We start from the raw sequence: 22399 nt of genomic DNA, 5'->3' as shown, positions 1-22399 counted from the left end.
GTGTTTTGGACCACATTTCAATTTATTTACAAGATTACCATTCGGATGCTTTTAGCTTTTTACGAAAATGCCATCGGTTCGAACGACGGGAATGCCCGTCTAAGGTTAACATCGCACGGTTGGGGGTAAAAGGTGGGTGGGCATTGTTGTCAATTAGGGTTGCATTCGGTGGGATCGATGGCTCAATGTGGGATTTCGTGGGGGACTTGGATTGTCTGCCCTCCTAGTTGTGGTGCCCTTCCATATTGACGTGACTTAACCGTGACCGTACAAAATAGGAGGGCATAGAAGGGCACCACAACTAGGAGGGCAGACCATCCTTGTCCTTTGGGGGGAAGGCATTCTGCTTGCAGAGAAGAGGAGAGAGAGGGAATGAGGGAGGGGTTTGGTGAGGGGAAGGCATGCGACTTGCAGAGAGGAGGGAGGGAGGGAGAAGCTTAAAAGCAACCGCAGCAAATTCAATGGACAGGGTCGCAGCAATGCAGACACCTCGCTCTGAACCATTTGCCCTCTCCTCAGGCGAATGCTGAACAAAGTTTTGAAGGAACAAAAAGAAGAAGACCTACACATAATAGAATCCGATTCGCAAGGAAAAGAAGAAAACCAGCTTTTCAACGAAAAAGCTAAAATCAATCCCTTCGACCTCCTTATTGGCGACGACACCCAAGACCAGCAGGTTCACTTTTAATTTAATTTTAATTTTTTGCTTTTTTAGTGGATTAAAGAATATGAAACGAATTATAATTTACAATGGTGAAATTTTATTGATTTTTGCGTTCAGCGTTCGGTGTTGGATTTGATTCGATTGAGGTAAAAGCTCTGCAAAAATGATTGTGATCCCTTATTTAACCGCATTAACCACGTACTTCAGCTATGGATTGCTCTTCATTTTCGGCCAAGTCAGAGATTTCTTCCGCAAAATCATCGACTGGTGGAGTGCTAGCAATTTGCAGGTTCCGTAATCATTGTACATAATTTTGTTTCTATTGTTTAGTTTTTCCTGTAATTATATATATATATATATAAGCATTGCTTTGTTGCAAAAATCAGGGTTATGCTCCAATCTATTTAGGACTTGAAGATTTCTATATTCGCCAGCTTTATCTTTGAATTCAGGTATTTGTTATTGATTTGATTTTGTAATATTTCTTGAGCTGTATGAAATGGATGCAGCTGGCCCTACAATTAAGCTTGAATTCCATGGAGTCTCATAAACATAATTATTGATAACTCTGATTAATTTTTAGAAGTTTTGACTAGTCAGGACTGTTTCAATAGGCCTATTGCAAGTGCTCCTGATGCTTGGTTTGATGTGGTTGAACGCGACTCCAATGACTACAACAAAACACTCAAGTAAGGATTACAAATTTCCTCCGATTTCACAATTTCATGTATATTTCACGCCTTTTGTTATGTTTTCTTGATTTATATTCTCACTGTGTAACTTGGCTGATGCAGGCTAACAAAAAAAACCAGTAGATGCCTTAACTTGGGATCTTACAATTACCTTGGCTTTGCTGCATCTGATGAGTACTGCACACCTCGCGCTGTTGAGACGTTGAAAAAATATTCTCCCAGTACCTGTAGTAGCCAAGTTGATGGCGGTTGGTATACTAATACTACTTTGCAAAGAAAATTTGTTTGAACTATTTTTCTAAATAAATTTACCATGATACGCTTCTATCACCAAACTCCGCCGTGTAAGTTTATCTTACATTGCCGGTCCCAAGCCCGGATAAAGGAGGAGGGGGAGGGCGTCAGGTAGTCGACAGCCGGCACTCCATGATCACGTCGAATCCTTATGAAAATGAATCCAGAACGAAATCGCGCTAAAGCTAGGGCGTCACCCGTAAGTGGCGCGCTGTGTGGCCTGAGCATAGTGATAAGTGAGCAAGGGTCGCTGTATCTCCATCGGCACTCGGATGCAGTGTTAAATGAGCAAGGGGGCTATAGAAACTTCTTTTCGAACGACTCCACTCAAAGTTGTTTGGGAGCATATGCTCCTATCAACTTTACACGGGACACACAAAAGAAGTACTTTGATCCTATTAGACGGGGAATGGTGAAGAAGCTAGGACAGAAGGGTAGAGTTCAAGAGAGCAAAATGCGTTTAGGAACGTGGAATATAGAAACCTTGACGGGAAAATCTATGGAAGTAGTAGAAGTTATGGTGAGGAGAAGGATAAATATTATGTGCCTACAAGAAACTAAGTGGGTTGGTCGTAAGGCAAAGGATCTAGAAAACTCAGGGTTTAAACTATGGTATTCGGGCACAAATAGAACGAGAAACGGTGTTGGCATCATCGTGGACAAGACCTTGACACAAGATGTTGTAGATGTCAAGAGGGTAGGAGATAGAATCATGGCAATCAAGATTGTAATAGGACAAGAACTTATCAATGTGATTAGTGCGTACGCACCTCAAGTAGGGTTGGATACGAGTTCGAAGGAGAAATTTTGGGAAGACCTTGGAGACTTGGTGCAAGGAATTGCCCAGACAGAGAAGTTATTTATAGGAGGAGATTTAAATGGACACGTGGGCAGGGAGACAGGCAACTATGGAGGTTTTCATGGTGGCCATGGTTTTGGGGAGAGAAACGAGGATGGGGAAGCTATCTTGGATTTTGCAATGGCATATGATCTCTTCTTAGCCAACACCTTCTTTAAGAAGAGAGAAGAACATGTGATCACCTACAAGAGTGGGTCGTCAAAAACACAAATAGATTTTCTTCTAATGAGGAAAGGGGATCGTATAACTTGTAAGGATTGCAAAGTTATACCAGGAGAGAGCGTGACTAATCAACATCGCTTGTTGGTGATGGATGTACATATCAAAAGAGTGAGAAAAAAGAACAAGACTTGGAAGTGCCCAAGGACTAGATGGTGGAATCTAAAAGAAGAAAAACAAGCAATTTTCAAAGAGAAAGTAATCACCCAGTGTGTGTGGGATAGAGAGGGGGAAGCTAACCAAATGTGGGATTCCATGGCTAGTTGTATCCGAAAAGTAGCAAAAGAGGTATTAGGAGAGTCCAAGGGCTTTGCCCCACACCAAAAGGAATCTTGGTGGTGGAATGAGGAGGTACAAGCAAAGGTGAAGGCTAAGAAGGAATGTTGTAAAGCCTTATACAAGGATAGGACCGATGAAAATGGTGAAAGGTATAGAAAAGCGAAGCAAGAGGCGAAGAAAGCTGTGAGAGAAGCTAAGTTAGCGGCTTATGACGATATGTATAAGCGACTAGATACCAAAGAAGGAGAGTTGGATATCTATAAACTAGCTAGAGCAAGGGACAAGAAGACAAGGGACCTAAACCAAGTGAGGTGCATCAAGGATGAGGATGGAAAGGTTCTTGCTACAGAGAACGCAGTTAAAGACAGATGGAAAGATTATTTTCATAATCTTTTCAATGAAGGACATGAAAAGAGTGCTTCTTTAGGGGAGTTGAGTAACTCAGAAGAGTGTAGAAACTACTCTTTTTATCGTAGAATCCGGAAGGAAGAAGTGGGTGTAGCTTTGAAGAAGATGAAACATAGAAAAGCAGTAGGCCCAGACGATATACCAATCGAAGTGTGGAATGTTTTGGGAGAGACAGGTATAACATGGCTCACTAACCTTTTCAATAGGATTTTGAAAACGAAGAAGATGCCGAATGAGTGGCGAATGAGCACTTTGGTGCCTATCTACAAGAATAAGGGCGATGTACAAAATTGCATGAACTATAGGGGTATTAAGCTAATGAGTCATACAATGAAGCTCTGGGAGAGAGTCATTGAGCATAGATTGAGGCAAGAGACACGGGTTTTGGACAACCAATTCGGGTTCATGCCAGGGCGCTCAACCATGGAGGCAATCTATCTCTTACGAAGATTGATGGAAAGATATAGAGATGGGAAAAAGGATTTACACATGGTCTTTATAGATTTGGAAAAAGCGTATGATAGGGTCCCAAGAGACATTCTTTGGAGGATTTTAGAGAAGAAAGGAGTACGAGTAGCATATATCCAAGCTATACAGGATATGTATGAAGGAGCAAAGACTGCCGTAAGAACTCATGAAGAACAAACCGAAAGCTTTCCCATAACTGTAGGATTACATCAAGGCTCATCCTTAAGTCCTTACCTTTTTGCGTTGGTAATGGATGAGTTAACAGGACATATTCAAGATGATATTCCTTGGTGTATGCTTTTCGCAGACGATATAGTGTTGATAGATGAAACTCAGGAAGGGGTAAATGCAAAGCTTAACCTTTGGAGAGAAGTGTTGGAATCTAAAGGTCTTCGCCTAAGCCGATCAAAGACAGAATATATGGAGTGCAAGTTCAGTGTAAATGGAGGCCAAAACGAGTTAGGGGTGAGGATCGGAGATCAAGAAATACCAAAGAGCGACCGTTTTCGTTACCTAGGATCTATCTTGCAAAAGAACGGAGAATTAGATGGAGATCTCAACCATAGAATACAAGCTGGATGGATGAAGTGGAAGAGTGCATCCGGCGTGTTGTGTGACCGCCGTATGCCACTGAAGCTCAAGGGAAAATTTTATAGGACGGCAATAAGGCCGGCGATGTTGTATGGCACAGAATGTTGGGCGGTGAAGCATCAACACGTACACAAAATGGGTGTAGCGGAGATGAGGATGCTTCGTTGGATGTGTGGGCACACGAGAAAGGATAAGATTAGGAATGAGGATATCCGGGGTAAAGTAGGAGTAGCCGAAATTGAAGGAAAGATGAGAGAAAATCGGTTACGGTGGTTTGGACATGTGCAAAGAAGGCCTACTGACGCTCCGATTAGAAGATGCGACTATGGGACAGAGGTTCAGGGCCGAAGGGGCAGAGGAAGACCTAGGAAAACTTTGGAAGAGACCCTAAGAAAAGACTTAGAGTACTTGGATCTAACGGAGGACATGACACAGGACAGAACACAATGGCGTTCTAAGATTCATATAGCCGATCCCACTCAGTGACTTGGATTTTCCAAGTCTCCAACCAAGAAGTTTTCCTCACTCGGGAAATTAAGGGAACACTACCTCAACCTATATGCTCCACTCACAAAGCTTCAACATACAAGCTTCAACAAAAGAAAATTCAAAGAACTTAGCGAAGAAGGCTTTGGTGTATTTAACACAATACGTTGAAATGAAGGAAAGCTTATTTATTGATATCCCCGATAAGTTACAAATATGTACATATACTTGAGTCAAATAAACAAACAAGAGGGAGCCTTCACAAAGGTTGCTTAGGAGAAGTCTCAGCAGGCGGTAGAGCCCCAGAAAGAGAAGGCACCGGAGGAGGATCATTCGGAGCCTCAGTACTGGACAAAACCCTAGAAGGAGGAGGCATCAGAGGTTGATCATTTGGAGCTTCATTACGCGGTACAGCCCCAGAAGACGAAGGCAATAAATGCCTTTGGAACAAACCCACAAATCTCTGATGATCAAGTAAAACCTGACCATCAGATTCCTTCATCTGGTCAAGCTTCCTCTTCATGTTTGTAGCATAGTCATGTGCGAGCCGGTGCAACTGTTTATTCTCATGCTTGAGCCCTCTAATCTCCTGTTTGAGACTCATCACTTCAGCCGCCAATGATTCAACTTGGCGGGTTCGAGCAAATAGGCGTTGGGCCATATTAGACACAGAACCTGCACACTGAACACTGAGAGCCAGAGAATCCTTAACAGCCAACTCATCAGACCGTTTGGAAAGTAGTCTGTTATCTTTGGGAGTGAGAAGGTTCCTGGCCACTACCGCAGCGGTCATATCATTCTTCATCACGGAATCCCCAACGGTAAGAGGACCAGTAGGGAAGACGAAGGATGGGCGCCATATGTTGTCTGGAGAAGGCGGGGCTGCCTCTTCAACAAGGTTCAAGTCAAAACGACGGTCGGAGGGGCCAGACATTTTCAAAGGTGTTGAAGAGAGAAGAGGTCGGACAAATCAAGATCTTAGAAGTGCAAGAATGGAGCTTCTACTGGTGGATATTCAAGTGTGCTTTGGAACTTAATGTCAGCCTCTATAAAAATCTGCACTCGACGAAGCTTCAGAAATCGAAGAGGCGCCTGCTCAGAAATCGAAGAGGCGTTTGCTTTCTCAAAAGCTGGGCTGCTCAGAGACCACGAGGGTCGATCTCAGAAATCGAAGAGGCGTTTGCTTTCTCAAAAGCTGGGCTGCTCAAAGACCACGAAGGCCGATCTCAGAAATCGAAGAGGCTTGCTTTCTCAAAAGTTGGGATGCTCAGAGACCACGAGGGCCGATCTCAGAAATCGAAGAGGCACCTACTTTTCCAGCCTTGTCAGCACCTGTCACACGCACACTCAGCTTTGCGAAAACTATGGGCATTCTGTCGAAAATTTCTGACGAAGTAGAAAGCACATGAATCGTACTGTTCAATCACCCACTTCCCACACGCAACAGTAGCTCATGGGTACCACAGATAACTTTGCCAAAGTTCTCTGACAAAGTTGAGACACGTGAAGCTTGCAGCTCCCACTACATCGCTCTGACCAAGAAGGGTAAAAGAATTGCAAAGAAACAACACTAACAAAGTTTAAACACATAAATTTTGAAGGTCTAGCTACCATATTATTACCCACAAGGGTAAAGGAACAGTACCACTGCTGGATAATTGGAAAGTCCCCGTGTGTCAACCTCTGTGCTTCGTGGCAAGGTAGACTAGCAAACATGCCCAACCTGTACTCACATTCGAGAAAACACTCCCAACAAGATTGCTTGCTCCAAAATCGAAGAGGCACCGCCCTCCGAATCTCGAGAGCCAGACTCCCAACATGATTACTTTCTCAAAAATCGAAGAGAGGGTAAAGGAACAGTACCACTGCTGGATAATTGGAAAGTCCCTGTGTGTCAACCTTTGTGTTTCGTGGCAAGGTAGACTAGCAAACATGCCCAACCTTTACTCACATTCGAGAAAACACTCCCAACAAGATTGCTTGCTCCAAAATCGAAGAGGCACCGCCTTCCGAATCTCGAGAGCCAGACTCCCAACATGATTACTTTCTAAAAAATCGAAGAGAGGGTAAAGGAACAGTACCACTGCTGGATAATTGGAAAGTCCCTGTGTGTCAACCTCTGTGCTTCGTGGCAAGGTAGACTAGCAAACACGTCCAACCTTTACTCACATTCGAGAAAACACTCCCAACAAGATTGCTTGCTCCAAAATCGAAGAGGCACCGCCCTCCGAATCTCGAGAGCCAGACTCCCAACATGATTACTTTCTCAAAAATCGAAGAGACACCGCTCTCCGAATCTCGAGAGCCAGACCCCCAGCAGGATTGCTTTCTCAAAAATCGAAGAGGCATCGTTCTCCGAATCTCGAGAGCCAGATCCCCGACAGGATTGCTTGTTCGAAAATCGAAGAGGCACCACTTTCCCAACTTCAAGAGCTGGATCTCCTTGGATAAAGCTTGTCTGTAATCTTCACACGCAACATCAGCTTTCCAGATACCACAGACCACTTTTTCAAAGTGCTCTAACAGGGTTAAAACATGTGATGCTGGCAGCTCCCACTACCGTGCTATAACCAAGCAGGGTAAAGGAATAGCATTATTACTTGATGTTAGGGAGACTCCTATATATGTCGACCTCCATCCCTAACGGACAGGCAGACCTGCAAAAATGCTCAACCCTTTCTCTTATCTGAGAGGGCACTCCCAACGAAGCCTTTCGAAATATTCAGCTTTCTTTCCCCCCGATAATACCTCTGTAAACAAGCTATACTAGAGCAAGAATATCTCATATCATCAGGGTTAAAAGCAAGAGTATCCCATATCATGCTTTTTCCCTGTCTTTTCCTTTGGCCTTGTTCTTACCTGCAAGACAAGGAGAAAGAGAGCAATCAGTCAGCACTTGGAATCAAGCTTCCAGCCAGGAACTGACTGCCTGGAACCCCTTACCTGATTACTTACCTGGCATTGCTCTCGAGTACTCATCTTCAAAATCTTATGCTTCCAGGGAAGATACCGCATCTGCCTGAGGAACAAATAGGGCAAGTGAGAAGGATACAAGGAAGCATGTGGAGACAAGCGTAACAGCACACGTGCCGATACATCCACTACTCTGTCAAAAGCAAAAGTATCCCATATCAGCAGGGTCGAACGTACTCTAGATTTGATGGACTTATTTTGACCCTCAAATTCTTCAGTCGGCCTTATACTCTGGAGGAAACCAGAAAACCCTCCAGCCCAGTTCAAGAATAAGCCTGTGGAAAGTTACTTCTTCAAAAGCAAAAGTATCTCATATCATCTCTCCTCATTTTTCTTCTCTTTATCCTTCATGCTGCCTGCAAGATAGGGAGAATGTGAACAATCAGCCGGAGCTCTGATTGCTTACCTTGTCTGTCACCTCTTTCAGCAGATCCCCTAGCTCGGCGACTTGGGGGACTCCTACTACATGGTTTGTATCGCGCTTGACCAAACATGAAACTACAAGTAAGCTTCAAGTGAAATTGATACATTACCTTGTGCATCTCCACCAGTTACAGATACCACCCCTGGATGGAGGAAGAGTACTTCCAGAGAAGATGCCACATCTACCTATGAGACAGATAAGGCAAGTCAAGACGATACCACACTCCGGTACTTAGAAGTTTCGTGGCTACAAGATCATTCTCCCACAATATTTCCTAATGTCATTTGTACTAAATCATTCACTTGTACTCATTAAAGGAGAGCTTGAACCTATGTACTTGTGTAAACCCTTCACAATTAATGAGAACTCCTCTATTCCGTGGACGTAGCCAATCTGGGTGAACCACGTACATCTTGTGTTTGCTTTTGTGTAAACCCTTCACAATTAATGAGAACTCCTCTATTCCGTGGACGTAGCCAATCTGGGTGAACAACATACATCTTGTGTTTGCTTTCCTATCTCTATCCATTTATATACTTATCCACACTAATGACCGGAGCAATCTAGCGAAGATCACAAAAAGTGACCGTTTTCGCTACCTAGGATCTATCTTGCAAGAGAACGGAGAATTAGATGGAGATCTCAACCATAGAATACAAGCTGGATGGATGAAGTGTAAGAGTGCATCCGGCGTGTTGTGTGACCGTCGTAGGCCACTGAAGTTCAAGGGAAAATTTTATAGGACGGCAATAAGGCCAGCGATGTTGTATGGCACAGAATGTTGGGCAGTGAAGCATCAACGTACACAAAATGGGTGTAGCGGAGATGAGGATGCTTCGTGGGATGTATGGGCACACGAGAAAGGATAAGATTGGGAATGAGGTTATCCGAGGTAAAGTAGGAGTAGCCAAAATTGAAGGAAATATGAGAGAAAATCGGTTCCGGTGGTTTAGACATGTGCAAAGAAGGCCTACTGACGCTCCGGTTCGAAAATGTGACTACGGGACAGAGGTTCAGGGCCGAAGGGGTAGAGGAAGACCTAGGAAAACTTTGGAAGAGACCCTAAGAAAAGACTTGAGTACTTGGATCTAACGGAGGACATGACACAAAACTGAGCGCAATGGCGTTCTAGGATTCATATATGCCGACCCCACTTAGTGGGAAAAGGCTTTGTTGTTGTTGTTGTTGTACGCTTCTATCACCAGGCACCACAGATTTGCATAATGAGCTGGAAGAGTGTGTTGCAAATTTTGTTGGGAAACCTGCTGCTATAGTTTTCGGAATGGGTTATGTCACAAACTCTGCTATCCTTCCTGTTCTGATGGGGAAGGTTTGCATCTTTTCTCAAATGTATGACTTCTAATTTTGTGTTTACATTCCTTATCTGAATATGTGCCATTTGACTTTACAGGGAGGCTTGATTGTTAGTGATTCTTTGAACCACAACTCCATAGTCAATGGCGCAAGAGGATCTGGAGCTAGAGTTTGTGTTTTCCAACACAATAGTAAGTTCATTAGTTACTATATTGTATAGTGTGGATGTTGAGGATTTGTTCTTGGCATCAAATTCTACATTTCAGGTTTTAAATGATACCGTATATTTTTATACAAAGAGAGCACACTGAGGAAGTGTTAGTTTATATTTAATTGCAAATAATGTGGGGCTAGGCAGGAGTTTTGCAAGTAAATGACAGATTTTTCAGTTATTTGCCTGTTTTTCTAATCTGTGTTATGAATTTATTTAATTACTCGAATGAAAGGGCTGTTAATCGGATACGCATTTCCAATATGTTGCTTCGCTCTGTGAGATGTTGATGATAACATGAATAGAGTTTTATTCATTAAAATTAAAAGAAATATGTGAAGCTCAGGTTGGAGGTTGCACCTTTATGCATAATGGAACTAAATTACTTTTGTATCATCTATATTTACCTGTTATCATAACAGGATTTAAAATAAGCAAAACATACTGCATATAGGATATTAAGATTGAAGCCATTTAGTTCCAAAGATGCCATAACTAATGTATAATTGAGTGAAATGCCAGTTTACATAGATATTGTGCTTATTTGTTTTAGGTGGATTACCAAAAGGAGCTCATCAAGTATTCTGCGAGCACGATCGACCTTGATCATTTGGATATTTAAAGGAGCCATTGATAAAGGGAAGATGACAAGTTGTGAACCTGTGTGCCAATTTTGTAGACAAGCAGAAACTCTGGCACAATGATCAAATAGGTTTTCATGTTGTGTATTTTGATTAATAGCTGTGAAACCCACTGTGTGTCGCACCACAGACGGTCTCACCTCCGTCCTGTCTTCCTCTCGCCGCCGTCTCCCTTCTCTCGCCTCCGTTGTCTTACTCCTTTCTCTGTCTCTGGAATCCTATCGACATCTTCCTCGCATGCAAGGCTCTGGCCCTCTCAATTGAAACCAAAACGTGTTTCAGGTGCCTAACACAACCTCACTGCTCACTCACATCAGTTGGTTTTTGTAATTTGAACTTTTCTTTCTGATAAATTTGTATGCTTTCTGGATTTTTTATGGTAGTTTTGGACCTTTTCTTTTCTGAATTTGTGTGCTTTTCTGGGTTTTTTTATGGCAGTTCTGAGGAAGAGCAAGAAAAAGGAAGAACCAGTATTAGAAGATCTTCCCAAAGAGTACTATGATGATGTGAGTGCCTTTATCCTTTTGACCAAATGGGTGCTCAAATTTCATGTTTTTCTGTGATTATATGAGTAAATTTTTGTATTTTGTTTTTGGGTTTTGCCCAATTCAATGGTGGTATTTATGGGTTTGGTATTGATTTTCAGTTAACAATGACTTTGGGGAAATTGATTGAGTCTGCATTCAATGTAACTTTTCATGCAGTTACATACTGATGAAATAGAATTCAATTTTTTAATTCCCTTCTTTTTTTTTTAAATGCAGTTACATTTATATGATGATTTACAGCATATATTCGTCTTTTAGTTTCTAATTCTTCATGCAGTCTAAGCCATGAAGGATTTGATAAACCCACAATTGATAACAATGTGCAGCGACACCAACGGTTTTGGACAAGGAACAAGTAAGTACCATTTTGCTTCATTGTTCCAAAGTATTATGTAGAGATTGCTTTAATATCTTGGCTTCTTTGCTGTATGTGGGGTGTCTGAGATAGGATTTAGGAGATCTGGTTTAGGTTTTGCAGAGAGAGAGAGAGATAGGGGGTGTCTAAGAGAAATGTGGGAGGATTTAGACGAGGGATTTCAGGGATTTGTTTAGGGAGGTATGGGTATGGGTAGGGGATGGAAAGCATTTCGTTTCCCATTTGCTTCCTCAAACCCCAGGGATTTCTGCGATTGCAGAGAGAGAGAGAGAGAGAGAGAGAGAGAGAGAGAGAGAGAGAGAGAGAGAGAGAGAGAGAGAGAGAGAGAGAGATGGGGGTGTCAGTTAGGTGCCCTTTAATTGTCACTTTTGTGATTTGTCAACCCTTGATTGTTGTGTGATTCATTCTCACGAACGTTCTATGCACAAGGTTTCATATTATTCCTTCCTTTTAATTTTGATATTGTTGTGCTTAATTTCTGTTTTATTTTATTGGGTGATTAGATTAACAGACCTTTGATATTTCATTATTTTGGTATAATAATTTCACATCACGTGTTGCCCTTTTGCATCACCTCAATTCTTCATCAGATGCTAACTTTTAATTATGTTTTCTTTGGGTCAGTCTCCATCCGGTACATTTGTCCATCCTTCTGGAGTGGAGCACTATCTTTCTGACAGCATAAATGCTCTGAGAAACTGCTATGGAGACAAACAGTTGTTTACTCCGTTCTAGGTATGTTTTCTTTAGTATTTTAGAGGGATTCTTAACTATTCCCCATTTTAATCTTTACCTTTGTATCTATCTCTCTCAAAAGATGATGAGAGTAGCAACTGTTGCAAAGCAAATTCTCAGATGTATCTAAGCATATACATACATTGGACAAAAACCAAATCTTAAATTGGGACAGTGAGTTCTGCAACATCCTGGTGCTCTGCATATATTCTCACACTTTTAAAAGTTGTATTTCTCAGATATATTGGGAATTTAATTAGTTTTATTTCATTTTCATAGGGCAATTTAGTAGAGATTTAGGACATAAAAGAAGATGCGTGAATCAATACAATTAACCTAATAGTGATTTTGTTCAGCGTAAAGACCACTGCTAGGGCACTCAAGTCTTTTTCTTAATTTATGCGCATATATATTATACGTAACCAGCACATGTTTCCAAAGGATGTTAGCTAGCGTTCATGCTCTGCTGATATTTTATTCTGTTCATTTTGAATTTGTTTTTTCAGTTGTGGTTATAGGATTGTTTTGTCTCTCTCTGTTTTTTTTCTTTTTTTCCTTTGTGCACAGCTTTTCTAAAATTGAACTGTTCTCTTGGTTATTTGAACCGAGGCTAGTTAGGCTGTGCCTTTGGAAGGTCTCACTGCTTTTAAAGTTGAATGGTGCTAACTGAATATAATGCGTTCATTCTTCCGTGTGTGTGAGTGTATGTGAGTGCATGCAGTGTGGTTAGGTTCATTCCCGCATGGGTTTTCGTCTTCTTTTCGTTAAATGGTTAGGTTCATTCCCGCATGGGAGAGGTGTATGTGGTGCTATCTGTTTTTGGTATCTTTGTTTCTCTCTCTGAGAGACGAGTGCATGGTGCATGTGTCTTAATTTATTCAGGTTAAATGTGTCTTATTCATACAGTTAAGACGGGTGCATTTAAGTCCTGCAGCAACGCGCGGGCATATTTTCTCGTGCGAACTATTTCCATTCACTACGATTGATTTTTCAAAGTCTATATATTCCGTACATGAAATGAAAGCAATGACTTCAAATATAAAATATTGGGGACGAGAATCTAAACGTACTCTTCACTTTTTCTAGTGAAAACAACGAAACGAAGAGACGTTAGGAGGTGTGAATGTGAATTGAAAAATAGGGCTCACTATCTCGTATGCAAGATTTGAAAACTTTAGTTGAAGGATGTCTTACGGGTGTGAATTTTATGCTACATATCATGCAATATTATGAGTGTTTTAATCGTTATATTTGGTTTTCACAACTATTTAGATCTTATATGTTCAATCTCAATCAATCCATGTCTCATATCACAAACTTAAACAACCTCATTAGTAGTGGTCCAACTCTCTCTACCTAAATTGGGACAATAAATTTATTAAAAGGCCAAAGTTCCGAGTTACTATACATTGGCTTGCACTTGTGGTCAAAATCTATGATCGATTAATAGTGCGCTGATGAGCAGTTTCTAAAACCTCAATTGAAGCATGCCCCACACCAAAAACTTGCATAAGAGACTTCGCGTTATATTCGTAGTAAGTTGGGACAACGAATGCAAAACGCTGAAGTCGTGGGTTGGCTCAACAATTGGTTTGCACATGTGATCAGTATTTTGGTTGATTAGTAGTAAGTTGATGGACCGTCTCTCACTTTGGAAGCGTCCTGACCAGATTCCAGCCTCACAAACTTGAAGAGATGATCCAGACCTCTCCGGAAACCATCTGTCCCACTGAATCCTAGCGTCGCTATCAATTGTTTGTTTCTAGGCCTCAATGCACTGCTGTTGATGGCAACCGAGACTTCGCGGTTCCTCGTTTCCGAAGTAGTGCAAGTAATAATACAACTAATACAACTAAGAACATGGAAGATGTCACAAAAATTGTAAACGTTGAGAATGATTTGCACATTGATAGGAAGGAGAAATTTTTCAGTGTACACCATGTGTCATAATACAAATGATTGGAAAATAATTTCAAGTATTTAACCACTTGTATTTTGACACTTGATGTATTGGGCCATGTTCCTAGCACAATGAAAAATCTTTCGATGGGAAGAGAAACCTTGCATGCACTTAAAAATAAGTTGATCTTTCTCCATATTGCCAATTAATTTTAGGGAACTTTAACGAAAAGCACCCGGTACTGTTCACTTTAACGAAAAACCACATTTTTACATTAAAAAGTCAATTCTGGTACTATTCACTTTACCCTTTATTTTGCCCTTATCATTAAAACTCAAAGTTTTCAAGCCATTTTCATTAGTTTTCCTTTAATTTTATAGTGAACTTTCAACTTTTTTCAATAAATTTTACCAATCCTTCAGTCCTTTTACCTTGATGTATAAGTAATTTTTTTTTTTACCATTATTTCACACCACAACTTTCCATTTTCCCAAAAAATCGAAAACAGAAGTAAACAATTGTGGGACAAATCTAGAGGTAGGTGACTTACCTACACTTTGGTGAAAAAAGTTTGAATCTCGTTAATTTTTTAGTGAAAACTACAGCGATAGAAGGGACGTGTGAATTAATATGAATTGAAAAACAGGGCTCACGATCTCTTAAAGAATCTTTCAACGACTTTGAAGTCATGGCTCTTACCAACATGGAATTTCTTGTCATGACTTTGAAGTCATGCGGAAGATGTGTATATGCTCTGCATACCTATCTATCTACGCGTGTAGAAGAAAACCTGTGAGTAATCTGAACCTGAGATGGATCATCCATTCTCTCATGGCTTCCTTCTCATCCTCTTGTTTTCTTCCATTTTATTCACAATACATGCATGTGATCTAACCGAACGCAGCGCCCTCAAGTCCTTCGCGAGCGCTGTGTCTTCCCCGGCATTGAACTGGACTGCTTCAGTTGATTGTTGCCAGTGGGAAGGCATCACATGTAATCAGAACGGTTGGATCATCCGAGTGCGGTTGCCATCCAAGGGCCTCACAGGAGGTACTTTTCCTTCATCACTTGGAAACCTTAAGCTTCTTTCGCACCTCAATCTCTCCCACAATCTGCTTTACGGCTCTCTTGAAGCCAGGATGTTCTTGTCCTTGAGTCGCCTTGAGATTCTTGATTTGAGCTATAACCTTTTCTCCGGAGAAATACCATTGTCTTTATCATCAAGTTACATCCAAATGGTTGATTTTTCGAGCAATCAATTCAACGGAACAATTCCATCTTCATTCCTCCAGCATGCCTGGAATTTGAGCAGTTTGAATGTCAGCAATAATCATTTTACAGGCCTAATACCTTCCTCTACCTGTCTTCGTTCCTCCTCGCTTAGAGTCTTGGATTTCTCCCACAATAATTTCAGTGGCCCAATTCCTCCCGGACTCGGAAACTGTTCCGAGTTGGAGGTCTTTCGTGCAGGCGACAATACTCTCTCAGGGTCCCTCCCTCCTGATATCTACAATGCTCAGGCACTTGAAGAAATTTCATTATCTACCAATGGGCTTGTGGGACCCATCAGTAAGAATGTTGGGAAGCTCTCCAAATTAAAGCTCATGCGCCTTCAATACAACAATCTCGAAGGTCATCTGCCCCCATCTCTGATGAATTGCTCAAACCTTGTTGAAATAAATCTGGGATTCAACCGTTTTAGTGGGAATATCTCTGCGCTCAATTTCTCTAAACTTACTCAACTTAGTAAACTAGATTGTATAAGGAATAACCTCACTGGTACCTGGCCAATAAGCCTCTACTCATGCAAGTCCCTCAAAGCACTTCGACTCTCTGCAAATGATTTCGAGGGCCAAATCCAACCTGAGATTCTTCAATTGAAAAACTTGACCTTCCTCTCGCTTGCTCAAAGCAGACTCACCAATGTCACGGGGGCAATGAAGATACTGACAGGTTTCAAAAGTCTCAAGGTGCTCCTTCTTTCAAAAAATTTTCAAGGTGAAGAAATGCCAGATGGGGATATAACTGCCGATTCCGGGTTACAAAATCTGCGTGTTTTCAGTTTTCTTAGGTGTCATATGACAGGGCACATACCTGCATGGATTTCAAAGCTCGGGAAACTGGAAGTCCTGGATTTGTCTTTTAACATACTCACTGGCACAATACCTGGATGGTTGGGGACTCTTCCGCATCTTTTCTTTTTGTTGTTGAATGACAACTTGATTTCGGGTGAATTTCCAAAGGAGCTTTGCAGACTACAAGCATTAGTATCGCAAAAGGCTGCGAATGAAACAGGCCATTGTTCTCTTGAGTTGCCCCTCTACTTTCAACGCGGTAATAATGCAACTGTGCTGACTTCACAGTACAAGTATCTGCCCAACATGCCAAGAGTAATCTCCCTCAGGAACAACAGTTTAAGCGGCAGCATACCCTTTGAGATTGGCCAATTGCAATTTCTTCAACAACTGGATCTAAGCATCAACAACTTCTCCGGCAACATTCCAGGCCAAATAGCCAACCTCCCAAAGTTGGAGAGATTAGAACTCAACGGTAACCGTCTGTCAGGCGAAATCCCATCATCACTATCAAATCTCCATTTCTTGTCTACATTTACTGTTGCATACAATAATCTTGAAGGACCAATACCAGCCGGCACTCAGCTCCAAGGCTTCAGTGTCTCTGCATTCGAAGGGAATCCGAAACTTTGCGGTGCCCCACTTTCAAACCAGTGCTTGCCAAGTAATGGCAATGATGCAGATGAGAATGAGAACAACCAGGATTTGGACGATGATGAGGATCAAAGTCTATGGTTTGGGTTATCCGTTGTGCTTGGTTTCTTTGTAGGGTTATTGGGATTCTGTTGCCCTTTGCTTCTCAAGAGGACGTGGAGATATGCATATTTCCAACTCCTTGACAATATTCAATTCATGGTCTATCTGAAGTGGAGAAGGCTTAGAAGAAGGTAGAGTTCTAGAATCTAGACTCTCTGTTCATTTTTTTCTTTTTTCGATTTGTTTACAATTCCTAATTCTTGTTCTTCTTCTTAACAGGAAAGCCCAAGGCCAAGTCCATGACCCAAATCAAAGGGATGAAGTTAAAAGCAGCAAACCGGATGGTGAAACTGAGAGTACAAATCGGTCAGAATATGAAAACAACAGTAACTCTTTCATGGTCCCTGACAACTTCCAAACCACCTCTCTCTTCAATGTTCCAGTTAATGCTCGCTGCCCAGAAGATGAAGAAATATTTGTGTGTACGGATTGAGCCAGAAATTCTCTAGTGCAAAATATCTATTTAAGAGTAGGATGTTCATTCCCTAATCGGATTGTAAGTTGAATAGCTCTTTTATTTATTTTCTCTCTTTGTTTAGACCAAAATTATGGACCAAACTATCAATCATCAGCTGAAATCACGATGGAAGTTTGATAACATAACATATTAGACGATTTTACATGTGAATAAAGCCTAAGAGTATACATCATATATGTTTTAACTACAAAAATGTATGTCACATAACGAATCAAACTATCCGTGAAAATCTCCTCGATTTTCATAAACTTGGGCAATCAGTTTGGTTAAGAAGAAAACTGAAACTAACAAAAGGGTCCTGATTGAATTTGATACTACACATCAAAATCTGTGTATGTGCAGAATCATTGAGAAGGGTTTGTATTTTTTCTGAAAGTAAAACAAAAAAACTAGTGTAAGTTGGGTTTTCACTTACTTCTTCTAGTGTATACGAAGAAAAGAGCAGGAGGGGCGACGGAAAGCTTAACTTCTCTAAACTAAAACCTAAATGTATAAACCTGCCAAACAAGCTGTAAAACACCAAAAGCAAATGATTTTTTTTTTTTTGAAAACCTGGAAATAGACATTGCCAGGGCCGAAGCCAAAGATACAAAGAGGATTTAAAAAAATAAAATCACACAACAAATAGGGAGACACACTTTTGAGTCGAGTTATCCACTAACTAGAGTTGTACTCAACATTTACATGATAAAGCGTTTGTTACTAATCAAATATATCTTCTTCTTTTTTAACAAACGATATTATTTATACTAAGGGGAAGTAGATGAGCTTAGCATCAAAATAGGTTAACAATAATGTGGTTCAAACTCATCTTTGGCAAGAATCGAACCAATAGACCTGTTACTTACAAGTGAAGAAGAATAACACTATATTATAATACTAAATCCTAATAAAATATATCTTTGAATATGATGGTCATAAGCTAAACTAATTATTATATGGTTCGAACCATCTGATTGACTAAGTCAACAAACAATTTGTTTAAACCCAATTTTATATTGTTGTGACGTTACGAGATGAATTCAGCGTTGAATGTATGATTAAAAAGAAAAATAATAGTTGTAGTTTTACCACCAAAATAAAACGAACGAATTTAGTAGTGATTAGTTAAAAAAATATCTCCCCTAAAATGATAGGGGTATGGACTATAACGATTCGACTTTCATCTAACGGCTAGTAAAAGGTTTTGTTAAAATTAATTAAGATAAGAGGAACGCTTTTAGTCCAAAATTCAAGTAGAAAATCCGAACTTTACGAATTTGGCGATCCCAAATCTCACGTTATCATTTGACTAAAGCACATACAAATCTAAAACACTAACGTGCATGCACTTTAAATAGGATTTAATTTTGGTTGATCAACTACGATATAGGGAAGATTTTGTACCTAATTATGGTTTAAGTACTCTGATTAGCTAAAGACATTTGGGAGGAGATGTAAATTTAGGATTACTATCTTCCTCCTTGGCAAAGACCGAAAGGGTACTATTGTGATTATCCTGTAACAATTTCTTGTGATCAAAAGCACGTCGAGATTTAAGAGAACATAACCACCTCCTTCACAACATGAAAAACCTCCAACAGCACACGACATGAATCTTGATTGACTCCTTGCATGCGTATTGCAATATCTACGATTTACCTTTCATCTTTCTTTCCTTTTAAGAAATATGCTCTGATTTCGAGAAATATATCAATCAATTCCGATTTCTCCACAAATACACCATCACCTTTCAATTCTCTTTCCCTCCTTTGCCTCGTCACCCAATTTCTTCCTTTTGGGTGTTGATTGGTTTCTGGTGGGTCCCCATCATTCCTCTTCTCCCATTTTCTTGGGAACTATCATTTTTGTGGGAGGCTTGGTTAGTTTAATTTCTGGCGAGACATGGGAGCTTGTTGTACCAAGGAGAGATCGTATGGAGGAGGGTACATGGAGGATGATGGTGTGGCCCATCGGAATGAGTATTACGAGGCTGAGGAGGAGGAGGAGGATAATGTAAGGTGTGGGGACGATGGGGCCCGCATAAGGTTGCAAGGGTGTTCTAGGAACATTTCCATGTACACCCAGCAAGGAAGAAAAGGGATCAATCAAGATGCCATGACAGTTTGGGAGGTACCTTTAATCGATTTGTCTCTTTTCAATTTTGTTGGTTTATTTTTCTTTTCTTTTTTTTTTTTTGGGTTTTTCATTTGTGCTGATTTCTGATCTCTATTGTGTTTAATAACACGTATGGAATCCAAAATACGTGTTCCACATTACAATCCGTAATCTAATATATGAAAATTCACATTATAATCCGTAATCAAATCCTCATTCCAATTAAGTAAACATGTCGTTTACGGTTTTTTGTTTGTTCATATTGTATTTAAAACCTTCTTGGTCTCCTAGTTTCTGCAAAACTTGTTCTTTACTAGTCCTTTATATATGAATTTAACTGAAGTTTTATGTCCATGAATTGTTTAGGACTTTACTGAGAAAGGCATGTACTTCTGTGGTGTGTTTGATGGTCATGGCCCCGAAGGGCACAAAGTTGCAAGATGCGTACGTGACAATTTACCCTCGAAACTCTCGGAAGTCATCAAAATTTACCAGCTCAACACTGGCATATTCAGCGACATTGATGTTGCCGGAAGCGAGATCAATGCAAACAACGGGAATAATCACGACAGGAAACGCAGTCGTGATATCTCTCTTCCGTCATGGGAAGCCAGTTTTGTCAAATCATTCAAGGAAATGGACGAAGAACTTAGCGTTGACAACACCATTGATAGCTTCTGCAGCGGTTCAACTGCAGTAACTGTAGTTAAACAGGTACACTTTATTTCTTGCACTCCAAGTTTGGAGAGCAATTCAATAAAATTACTTTTTTTTTTAAATTTTATGCTGTTTCATTTTCAGGGTGATAATTTGGTGATTGCCAACTTAGGCGATTCTCGTGCGGTTCTTGGAACTAGATCAGGAGAAAAAAACCAAATCGTTCCTGTCCAGCTCACGGTTGATTTGAAACCTGATACTCCAAGTATGTTTAGTACTAGTGCTCTTAATATCGGGAAATGATTTCCGCTTACCTCTCCCTCCTTCTGCACACACTGTTTATGTTTGTCCCTTTGATTTTCCTTTGATGGGTGTGCAAGCGGAGAGAGTGGTGTGCGGAAATCACTTCACTTAATACTTCCTTAAGAATTGCATGATGATTGTGATTAAGTTTTTGAGTTTGATTGATCTTCTTGTTTTTTTGCTACTGATGAAACTCAGGTGAAGCTGAGAGAATTATGAAATGCAAAGGCAGGATTTTATCAGTGGATGAAGAACCACAAGTGTATAGATTATGGATGCCGGATGAAGATTGCCCTGGTCTAGCAATGGCGAGGGCTTTCGGGGATTTCTGTGTCAAAGATTATGGCCTGATCTCAATTCCTGAAGTTTTCTACAGGAAGATATCAAGCGATGACGAATTTGTGGTCTTGGCAACTGATGGGGTAAGAAAGCAACAAATCACTAAACTTCCCTCTACTTGATGGTTAAAAAAGCCTACCCATATTGTCAAGTGAGTGCAGAAAAATGACTTTGATCAATAGCCTGAACGTCCCTTCAATTAAGTATTTGTTTTTCGCTGCATAGGGTTCGGTTTGCTTCATTGGGTCTGGATTTGCTTCGAGGGGATGGTTATTTTGTTCATAGGGATCGGGGTTGTTTTTTCTTTCTTAGGTGTAGTTTCTTGCTTCACAGAGTTGAGCTTTTAGCTTCGTAGTGTTCAGTTCTTCTCTTTGTAGGGCTTGATTTGTTTGTTTTCTTCAACGGATTCGGTGTTTTGCTTCATAGGACACATTTTTTTGGTCTACAAGTATTGTTACTGTCATTCAATTTATTTACGAAGTGATGTAACAGTTTTATTTATGTAGAACATATTTGGTAACTCTTAACATTTATCAAGCCACATTAAGATATTGATGCTGTGCATTGCGCAGGTGTGGGATGCTTTAACAAACACTGACGTGGTAAAGATAGTTGCTTCAGCAAGGAAGCGATCCATGGCAGCAGAATTACTAGTAAGGCGTGCGGTTAGAGCATGGAAACGAAAGTTCCCAGCATCAAAAATTGATGACTGCGCAGCTATATGCTTGTATCTGAAAGACAAACCAGCTTCTTCATTAACACATTCCACATCCCACGTGAGCCGTCTGGGCAAAGTGAATGACTCTGAGCTTTCACTTTCTTATTATAGCACAAGATCGAACATTGTAAGTGATCAGGGAGGCACTGCATCCGAGATTAACAGCAAGATGACGGAGGACTGGAAAGATACCGTGTTGAATTGTAATGTCTCACAAGATGCAAAGGAAGAGTTGAACGCCCTTAAAGAAGTTGAAAGAGTAAATACCATGTTGAAGCTTCCTCGATTTTCTAATGGTTTGAGTCGGAGGAAAACATCAGGGGATTACGAAGAGGTTCAAGCTCATTGATTAATTAGCTTCCGTGATGAGGCCTTAAACACAGCGATTTGCAACCGCGGTTAAGGATTAGCAACCAACAATATTCATCAAACATCTCTCGGCAGGTGCAGTTCCAGCTTCCTGCCAAATTTGAAAGAAAAAGTGCAGCCACAAATTCTGGTTTTAGAATTGGCTAGGGGAAAACAGTACATGTAAATATTTGTCTAACCATGAAGTGTCAACGAGGAATACAAAATTACTGATATATTATATATGAGAAGTGTGAAGTTGGCTTCTACCTTAAAATTTTGTTTGGTGTCACGGTCACAACGTCGTGTAGTGTTATTCACCCAAATTGAAAATACCAAAAATTAATATGAGTCTGTAAGTTGGTAGAAGAACATAGGCTTCTTCTCCCTCTTTGGCCGCAACATATAAGGCACAGGCTCTCTCTAGCCTCTCTTGTGCTACTACTATTGCATCTCCCGATGGCTGACCGGTCGAGTCTTCCTCAAGACCTTGTTACCTCTATCGCTTAGAAGGGTAGTTTCAATGGAGGATTTTGGTTGCTCTTG

The 22399-nt window shown here is 40.7% G+C and overlaps 3 protein-coding genes across 4 annotated transcripts; all 3 read left to right on the top strand.

Annotated features, from left to right (window-relative positions):
* The first annotated feature begins 395 nt into the window (after window positions 1-395).
* Window positions 396-12537, top strand: LOC103412806 (long chain base biosynthesis protein 2a-like). Of its 2 annotated transcripts, XM_070820702.1 has the most exons (11): window positions 396-676; window positions 782-953; window positions 1279-1353; window positions 1459-1604; window positions 9563-9687; window positions 9769-9862; window positions 10436-10805; window positions 10962-11029; window positions 11170-11211; window positions 11349-11426; window positions 12072-12537. In XM_070820702.1, the coding sequence occupies exons 2-7, from the start codon at window positions 874-876 to the stop codon at window positions 10486-10488; spliced, it is 573 nt and encodes a 190-aa protein (XP_070676803.1). In that variant the 5' UTR covers window positions 396-676; window positions 782-873; the 3' UTR covers window positions 10489-10805; window positions 10962-11029; window positions 11170-11211; window positions 11349-11426; window positions 12072-12537. The 2 variants fall into 2 exon arrangements, with proteins under 2 accessions (XP_070676803.1, XP_070676802.1); XM_070820701.1 differs by lacking the exon at window positions 11170-11211.
* A 2057-nt stretch (window positions 12538-14594) lies between these two features.
* LOC103434015 (receptor-like protein 2) lies at window positions 14595-17459 on the top strand. The gene is made up of 2 exons (XM_017331767.3): window positions 14595-17044; window positions 17133-17459. The coding sequence occupies exons 1-2, from the start codon at window positions 14895-14897 to the stop codon at window positions 17344-17346; spliced, it is 2364 nt and encodes a 787-aa protein (XP_017187256.3). The 5' UTR covers window positions 14595-14894; the 3' UTR covers window positions 17347-17459.
* Window positions 17460-18949: 1490 nt separating this feature from the next.
* On the top strand, window positions 18950-22130 carry LOC103433713 (probable protein phosphatase 2C 65). Its single transcript, XM_008371984.4, has 5 exons — window positions 18950-19503; window positions 19855-20202; window positions 20290-20410; window positions 20647-20870; window positions 21360-22130. Exons 1-5 carry the CDS (start codon window positions 19276-19278, stop codon window positions 21852-21854), a joined length of 1416 nt encoding a protein of 471 aa, XP_008370206.3. The 5' UTR covers window positions 18950-19275; the 3' UTR covers window positions 21855-22130.
* Window positions 22131-22399: the final 269 nt, after the last annotated feature.

This window comes from Malus domestica, chromosome 04 (assembly GCF_042453785.1).
Source record: "Malus domestica chromosome 04, GDT2T_hap1".
Lineage (NCBI taxonomy): Eukaryota > Viridiplantae > Streptophyta > Magnoliopsida > Rosales > Rosaceae > Malus > Malus domestica.
The sequence above is the reverse complement of the archived record's forward strand: the minus strand, read 5'-3'. Positions and strand labels throughout refer to the sequence as shown.